Source organism: Schistosoma mansoni, assembly GCF_000237925.1.
Source record: "Schistosoma mansoni, WGS project CABG00000000 data, chromosome 1 unplaced supercontig 0034, strain Puerto Rico, whole genome shotgun sequence".
Classification (NCBI taxonomy): Eukaryota; Metazoa; Platyhelminthes; class Trematoda; order Strigeidida; family Schistosomatidae; genus Schistosoma; species Schistosoma mansoni.
The window spans coordinates 2,171,959-2,181,612 of NW_017385988.1; the positions used below are offsets into that span (position 1 = coordinate 2,171,959).

At 31.9% G+C, this 9,654-nt stretch overlaps 1 protein-coding gene across 1 annotated transcript in view; it reads left to right on the forward strand.

Annotated features, from left to right (window-relative positions):
• The window catches only part of Smp_168130 (phosphatase and actin regulator, putative), a gene marked incomplete at both ends in the record, with an annotated part of 21,736 nt that extends 13,783 nt beyond the window's left edge, over positions 1-7,953 (forward strand). The window contains 3 exons of the mRNA XM_018791913.1: positions 6,068-6,205; positions 7,135-7,211; positions 7,938-7,953. Of these exons, the coding sequence (XP_018645016.1) occupies positions 6,068-6,205; positions 7,135-7,211; positions 7,938-7,953 (231 nt within the window). The remainder of the gene's footprint in view (positions 1-6,067; positions 6,206-7,134; positions 7,212-7,937) is intronic.
• Positions 7,954-9,654: the final 1,701 nt, after the last annotated feature.

Consider the following 9,654-nt stretch of genomic DNA (forward strand, 5'->3'; position numbering starts at 1 on the left):
AATACTGCTATAATCTAAGCTCCTTATGGGATTACACTGTCTCTACTTGTCCCATATCACAGGCAAATCAGATGGCTAAAGCTTGTTTATGGTGGGTTACACATTAATTCAGTATCTCACACTCCTGCCTGTTCATTCCATGTATCTATAGTAGTTGTTGCTGCATTTGTCAGAATATTCATCAGTCTTGTGATTCCCGAAGAATCTTGGCTTTCATCATGAAACACCATAAATTTCCTGTGTGAGAAGACCCTTTTCTTCACAGGGTAGAGTTTAAAGGGTTTAGATGATTTTTTCCTGTTTGCGTTTTTTGACGAGATAGGGTTGATAACATTATATCCATCATTTTTCGTTTAACCGAGCTCGTTACTGGCAGTAACTTTAGATGACTCCAGGCACATTCTCCATTTTATCAGATGGTAAAAAGTTCTCTAAAGGAGCCTCTTGAAAGGTGACTATGTCATCCACTTCGAACTCTATAGAAATCTGATTTCGCTATCTCAAGACTGTGAGCTTCCAAAATTTTTTAAGAAGATTATTGGTTTATTTCCCATGAAAATGAATAACTTTTCTTACCAATTATTGATTCCTAAAAGGTTAGAGGAAATTTATCAACCCTTCAAAAGTGATATCAATATATACAGCACTATGGATTCACCCATGTTTGTTCACTCAGTCATGAGCGTCAAGGTAACTGGTAGGGAAATAATGTGTTTCTTCACTCTCTACATGTTCATTTTGCAGAGAGTATATGTTTTTGTATGACTATATCGAGAACAGCAACCTTGATATCTGCTTCTTATGTTACTAGCAAGAAAAGTTCCTGAAATGTATAATCTACGTACAATTTAGATTTAATAATGGTTTCTATAGACGAACTGATGGAGTTGTGATTTAAATCACCACTGGGCCCCTCCTGACTTGTTCTTCCGTAGGCAATCTGAAAAAACATGAAATTTTATTAAAAAAAAAAGAATTTTCTTCGCTGAATTACTTTGTATTTAAATACAACCTTGTCAGTTATTTTGTGTTAAAGTTTCTTGCTTATAAAGAATAACGATAACTCAAGACATAAAGTAAAGTAGTTATACGTGTATGTCTGTAAGTTCAATGAAAGGTAGCTGCTTAATCAGCTCATAGAAATGCTAATAAAAGTATTTTAATAGTTTTATGCATTGTTTCTTCAGAATAAGTTATTTCTTAAAATGTGATTCAACACTTTTGCATAGAATTTAAGTCCTAACTGTCCGAGATCCTATTATATAACTTTCTACCCAATACTGTTCAATGTTTAATAAGAATAATAAATATATTTTTGTTATATCCCAATGAATAGAAACATTGTATTTCTGGGCGTTTCGTGACCTAATGTAAGCCGTTTCTTCAGAGTAAATAAATAACCAACATTGAATTAAAATAAGCTTTAAACTTGTGTTAATTGAATTATGAAGAAGTGGCTCACACAAGGTCTAGAAACGTCAGAAATACCAATTTCTACTCACTGGGATATAACAAAAAATATATTTCTTATTAACTCTTCTTCCCAATGATCAATTTATTTGAAACTATCAAGTCCAACCTTGGTATAAATAGCTGTCTAATAAAAATATTATGTGATCACAAAAAATCCAATTTGTCATTTTATCAATACTTGGTAGTTGAAGAATTTTCCACATCACTACTACAGATTTCATCCCTAAACTATCTTCAACCTTATCAACTCTTGAAAATAAATCATCATATTTAGGTAACTGGTGTAAATTGTTTTGATAAAACTGTTTGCTTTCAGTATAAATCCACCTTTAGGTGATGTATATGTTGTACACGTTGCATTTGATACTTTGAGTATTTTCTTCTGTTTGTATTTGTTGGCTGGATTATCAACACACTACTACAACATTAAAAAAAACTATTTTTTTTATTGCAATCGAATATGAAATGGCTTTTTTTATTTAACAGGTAATTAAGAAATGGTTGATATTTCACGTGGACATGTCTTCTAGGTTATCTAGTTTGGCTCTTATGGAATTAATGCATTTTGTCATTAGGTTATCAAAAATATTTCCTCATTTCTGTGAAAAAAATGATGTTCGTCCATTCTCTGAAGTATCCACAAAGTAACAAAATATGAAATGTATAACTGTATATTGCTTTTTATGTTTCTCGGAACCTAGAACGTTTTTTATAATCTAAATTGGATAGAACAATTTTAAAACTCAGAATTTTATTGTTTTTATTTCACTTGTGTCATTTGACAAAATTTAATAACAGACGTGTTTATATGTGTTAAAGCTAGTTATTTTGTGACAAGTTGAAAGCATTTATTTTCAATAATAGTAATAATTTGTTTAGTAATCTCACTGTCCATATGAAACTATTAGGTACTATTTCTCTGTTCAGTTTCATATCTCAAAAGAAGAACTGGTTTATTATGGCGTTTAAGTATAAATAAATTCCTAAATCTGTTATAACAATCTACCCAATGTTCAATTTATTCGAAATTATCAAATCGAAACTTGGTAAGGATACCTATAATAGTTGGAAACTTTGAGTGATATGACCGAAATCGTTCGCAATGACAAAAGTGAATTCAATCTTTATCGAACATAGTCTTATGATTATTTATTTACCAGAGGCAGATGATAAAGAAATTTTATATTGCCGGTTTACGATAACACCTATCTGAAGTTAAAGTTATCGGATATTTACAAAGTATCTTTCATTGAACAATGGGATAATGACATTAAAAGGTTAGAATATTTAAAAACTGGGCCTACACATAAAATGAGACTTCTATTTATTAGTCATTCAGCAAAGTTAATTTGGGAACTGCAACCAGATGATAATGTAGTTGTTTTTTATAGAGAAGCATTAAAAAAGTAATGACTATAATATTACTAATTCTTCGAGTACATTTATCAGTTGTCAGAATAACATACTGTAAGTAGAACACTGATTTAGAAATTTATTTATACTTAAACGCCATAATAAACCAGTTCTTCTTTTGAGATATGAAACTGAACAGAGAAATAGTACCTAATAGTTTCATATGGACAGTGAGATTACTAAACAAATTATTACTATTATTGAAAATAAATGCTTTCAACTTGTCACAAAATAACTAGCTTTAACACATATAAACACGTCTGTTATTAAATTTTGTCAAATGACACAAGTGAAATAAAAACAATAAAATTCTGAGTTTTAAAATTGTTCTATCCAATTTAGATTATAAAAAACGTTCTAGGTTCCGAGAAACATAAAAAACAATATACAGTTATACATTTCATATTTTGTTACTTTGTGGATACTTCAGAGAATGGACGAACATCATTTTTTTCACAGAAATGAGGAAATATTTTTGATAAACTAATGACAAAATGCATTAATTCCATAAGAGCCAAACTAGATAACCTAGAAGACATGTCCAGCTGAAATATGAAACATTTCTTAATTACCTGTTAAATAAAAAAATTCTTATAACCTATTCTACATTAATCAGCACGGTTCACTGAGGTTATCGGCGACTGGTTATATGTATTACTTGTCCTAAGCATTTCAGTCCGTAAAGATTCACTCCCTCATCATTTGTTTAGCTTTCCTATGTACTTCCGTAATGGTATCAAACTAGATAATTTATGAAGTTGACCGAATCTATATAAGCTGATTGTTTTACATCCAGTCCATAGGATGCTTTAAAAGTAGATTATTCATGTCTACCCATCATTGAATTTTTTCTTGTTGACTAGTTTGTTACTGGAAACAAAACCTACTTTTTAGAAAAAACGTACTCAGACTTCGCTTACACTCATTTCAGTTATAGCCAACTAGTCGGCCATTACTGCACGTAATTTCTAGAAAACGAAATTGGGTGTAATTTATCAACATTCGTTAGCGTTGTATGTGTCACAAAACATTCTCAACTTAAAGTAAATTTTTATTCCAATGAATCCTTGTTATGTTAATTTCGTATAATTATCTTACATTTAAACACGAGGTCACTTACATGCACTCAGTGTATGTAGTCATGTGCGTTAGATTAACTAAATTGTCAACTCAATTTGTTCAAAGTATTCCTTAGATCTACTGTGATTTTTTTACTACTTTTTTGCGCCTAATAATAAAAGCTACGATTCTTGATTAGTAATGATTATTTTTGCATCTGTAAAAAAATTGATGATAAGAAAGATGACCGCCTAGACTTTATTGTGAATCATACATATTTCTTCTTCCCAAGATTGAATTTCTGATGGTAGGTTGCATAGAGAAAAGTTATTTAAATAATCTTTGATGTGGACGAATAGTGGGTAGGCAATCTCGATCGAACTATTGTCTCTTAAGTTCGAGGTCGATAGATATCAAGCCTCAAGCAATGTTTCTCACTTAGCAAAAGTAACAAATGCTTGATATTTTCCTATATCTATTAGAGGAATTCGAAAATCTCCGAATTTTCTCATCGTGTTCACTAAACATTTTTCTGAGCATGAAATTAGTGCTTTTGCAGATTAAAGGTTCTTTTGGACATTGATATAACAGATCATCACTGTTTGCCGAGCTGTAACACTGAAATTCCGACCTGTATCTTTCAACTTTACTCAAGCTATCTAGCTGCATATTAACATTACCTGGTACAAATATTATTCCTGAGTATTTGGCTTTTGGTTGAGACTGACCGTAGGGTGACTATATATTACAAAGGAATGCTACTTGGAGCCAGTATCATACAGTTACTTACATAATCTATGTAGTTTCCAGACATTAGTTTTGAGAATCCATGGAGTAAGCGACGGCGTGTTTCTAAGGTCTACCTCTACTGTTGTTGGAAAGCCGTATTTCGAATTATCCGTGGTAAACTTTTACCTGTTACTTCTCAAAACAGTCATTATTACGAACTTACCTTCGAATAGTGTTGTGTTTGGTCATACTGATCTTCAACCGACTTACCTAACAAGTTACAACCTCAGGTCAGATATGTCTCAATATAGCTCTGTCCACTCGTCAGGATGGGTGACATCAACCAGTGCCATGATACTAGTTGCTATAGAGATCTCAAATTAGTTGGGAATAATTTGTCTCGCCAGACATTTAGGATATACAACCACTACTGTGGTATCTAAATATTCATTTTTTTATACTTTACACCTATTAACCACATCATCTACTAAATAGAAGCTAATAAAAATTGTTGAAGCATGGTTCAAATCAGTGTTTGGTAGACAAGGACTTGTCAGAGGTTTCGCGCGCTAGCAGTTTGCAATTTTTATGTTTGTAGAATCATCCTTTTGTTAAGTATTGGGTATTTTGAACGATTTCTCTATATACTTATTTCACATAGTATTTAACTTATGAATTCTTTATATTCTTCATTTGAAAAAAATGATCCAAGTTTTGGTTAGACTTCTTAGTAAAATGTGATTCCGTACCTCTGTAGTTATCAGTAGTTCAGAAATTCCTATTAAACATAGAGTTCTTTGAGAATCTAATTTATGAACATCCGTTTAAGAGTTTACCAGAATCTTTGATGAAGATTCCTTCTGTAAAATATCTTGTTATTCCTAATAAAACCAAGAGTACGGGTATTAGGCTTTTATCGTGAAGTAAATTTAATGGCAGATAGTCTTCCCATTTATAGTTTTGACTGCATTACATAAGTAACTATATTATTTGTATTACATGTATCAGCTTTAATTTAAACGATTTACTCACAATGTGAAATACACTTTAAACATTTTTGAATAAACGAAACCTCTACAAGCCCAAGCATTAAGATCATTCTTTTTCATTGTCAACCAAAACTGTACTTTAATAATAGCCAACATCATTTAGAATTTTCACTGGGACATTTTATTAAAAAAATATATAACTTGTCATAAGTCATACTGAAATGATGTTCCCAACCAAGAAGTATGAGTCTTGCTCTGCAGATGATGCAACTCCACTACCGTTTTCATGCAAAAATGCAGACGCGCACTGGCATAAATATCAAGGTCATTTGCTCCATTCGAACTTTTTTTATTAGTAACAGAGAAGCTCAAACTTTTAATTATGATTAAAATTTCATTTTCAGCTATCATTTCGACCAACTGTTGAGGAGCTCCGTCGACGTAAAATTATTCGTTTTAATGATTATGTTGAAGTTAGCGAAGCAGATGCCTATGACCGTCGAGCTGATAAACCATGGACTCGTCTAACTCTACGTGATAAAGTAAGTTTCTACAATCATTATCTGGAGAAAGCTAACCATTGGTATTTTCTAAAAAATACCTTTACCATAATCATATAGTGTTTTCATGCTGTAAATTGTAAGCGATTTCGTCGAGTCAACGAATTACAATACAGTGAACAATTTCTCATATTCAAATTATGAACCTTAAATTTTATTACAAAATTTCATGCTACGTACATTGATAATTAACTTATTATTTATTCAAATCAATGATGAATCAGTAACTGGTTTTGCTAGTAGATAAAGTAGCAGCTATCACTGTTTTAATTCTTGCCACCAAACGTTTTTTTAACAACCCAAATAATATCCCTTATTTTCTGAACCATATACGTTAATCTAGATTGCGACTAAATAAGTGACTAATCAATTATTGCTGAAAGGTTTCAGAGCTTATTCGTTTACACATTACAACAAGATTTAGAAAATGAAATGCTGTAGAAGCATATTTTCATTTAGTTAGTGTTATTTTATGGCAATTATAGAAAATTATCAAATCTTAGATGGTGATTGGCGAAGTGAATGAAACGTATCATGCAGACATATGTGAAAAAACATAGAATGTCAACATATATCCACTGAAGCTAAAACTCACTCCGTTCCATGCTTTATTCGTCAGTTATAACTTGAAAACATACTTGCATTTTAACCTTATATAAACATCTCTGATACTGCACACAGTTAGATTTCATGGTGCTCTTCGCGATTATACATACCTAGTAGCAATTACTAATATTTTGCTTTGTTTTACCACTCACATTCTGATATCGGAGTGTTGGACACAACCAACTTTGTAAGCTGTAAAGACTAAAATGTGATTTTTTTTTTCCAAATATCCAAATTAGAAATCAGTTTGTAACCGTAAATGTAAAATTGATAATATGATATAACCGTCTAAACATTATTTCTAGGCTGATATTAGAAAAGAATTAAACGAATTCAAAGCCACCGAAATGGATGTTCATGCCGAGAGTCGACATCACACCCGGTGAGTATTAATTTGCGAGCAAATTTCATCCTATTTTGTAATATATTTCCATCAATTTTAGCTACGTTTGCACCAACATAGATCTAATAATTTCATGTTCCCGGAAACATAAATAGTGATGGTTTTCATTCATTCATAGCAGCCAAAAAAGATAGTTGTTAGAGGCAGGCAAGATTAAAACTATGGTTTACACGCAACTGTATAACCTGATAAATACAAATCTAGCAGATTTGTTTTGACGTATTCCTGTGTTTTTAAGATGAGTAACTACAATAGAAATGAGCTTGAGCTTATGCAAAGATTAGAGCTATTTTCAAAACGGTAGTGCAGTTATCAATGCCTCTAATAAAAGTTGTGTAAACTCGACTGTCAGAAAAGTTTAACACCTTGACCAAGTTGACAAGTTCGCTTGCGAATCTTTTCTCAAAGCAAGCCGAAAAAGATGTCTTCTGATCGTACATGATCTACGATGTCATCTGATGAACTGCCTATTTTAACTTGAGTGACTTTATCTTCTAAACCCGATTTGAACTCCTTCAAGATTCCGCAGATCTTTTTTGTCGATTCCCTTTTTTACCAAGTGTCCATCATAACATACGAAGCTTTATACTTAACCCAGAATGTGTATAAATGACCAGTAATATCAAAAACCAACATGTATTGTACATCACGATTACTACCGTAGTTTGTCATTGATGTGAACAATTCTGATTTGAATTTTTACAGATATCACAAACCATAGATACTTATCTTCCGGATCCTGCAAAATAATTCAGCGACTACCGTTAATGCTACCATTCACTACATATAATAGTAAATGTACGTTTGTATTTATTTTTTGAAGCTAAATCTAGATTATTCCTAAAAGTAACCTGATCCGTTCGGAGACCAAACAATTGTACATAGTGTAGTGGCCAGTCAAAAATGAAATTTTATATTGACTTTTCAAATTTTATGGCTCGCTTTATTATTGATTATTGTATAGTTTAACTCTTTCATTTACACTGTGATTATAATAATTGATTACAAATACAAGCATTAAATATACCAATTTTGGATCTTTCACATGAAACTTTGTGTAGCAATTGACAAAGGACAAATAATTAGGAACATTTTTGTAGCCAGATGAACAAAAGCAGATGATAAGAATCTCTAACTTACGATTGTGACTCTCCACTCAGACGGTCAAACTTATTAGAACAAATTTCAATTTAAATGTGGCGTACCAAAGAACTAGTATCATTCATCAAACCAAGTGGAATATAGAAAACGTAATAATGAAGTTCATTTTCATTAACTTCATGCTTAAAAAACTATTAGTTCATCTAAGAGCAGGTACGTGAAACAACAGAATACATAATTCTCTTTTTGGGAACTCAGAGGAATAACATTTCGAAGGAAATGTACATTCACTTCCGTTTGTCATGTATTTTATCAGATGCTCACAAGTTTATTTAAAATGTTGATTATAAAAATGCACAGGTTGCTAGCAGTTAACAAAATAAAGTGAATGCATATTTATACGCTAAAATCGTAGCTCTTGTACTTTCAAATAGTTACATGGTATTTGAAATAAATAAACTGCTTTTATAAGTTCATCTCCAAGAGATCATGTGAACTGACAGTTTTTTTTTATACAGATGTTAGACTTATGCAGGTTTACGTACATTCGGACGTGAAAGTGTCTGGTTGAAAGGTGAATACTGCTTTTCGAAGACTAACATTTCAGAACCGTATAATGCATCGCTCAATTCACAGAACATCTTTGGACGGCCTAGTGAGTACTTATGTGAAGATTTGTACATGTCCACTAACTTTTTAATGACAGAACATGTTGTTCACTGATTATTTACCACATAGCTCAGTGGTGATTAATCTGGTGTCGAATATTTTATAATCAGACACATCGTTTGTCTTATTCTAGTCGATAAACAAACAATAACAAAAACCCAACAGCATAATTTATTGACCGAATTTCAACTCACATAAACAATGCTGAATCAAGAAAAGCAATTTCGCAGTTAAGTGAGTCGCTCAAAAGTCTGAATAGTTATACGAGCTGAAAAACATTAACGACTAGCAAACACGGCGATTTTATAAGACGAATTATCACAATTTCATGGAAAGAAAATAATGACAAACTTTAACAACGAACAGCTTCGCTGATCGGCGTCTTAAAAGTTCCACGTTTAAAAAACGGGTTTATTCAACAGAAATTGTCAATTATCTAGAGCGTACATAATCATACAAGTCTGTTTTGCATTTATGAACTTCATACGGTACTTCCAGAAGGATCGTTGCATGCATTCTTCCTTATGAAGTGAGGTCCATATAACAGTATGTATGCACAATGCCAATCACCACCTCCAGATAAGCGCAAAATATCTTCTGAGGTAACCTGGCTGACACGATCGTCATCAAATTTAAACCACATTCCTACATA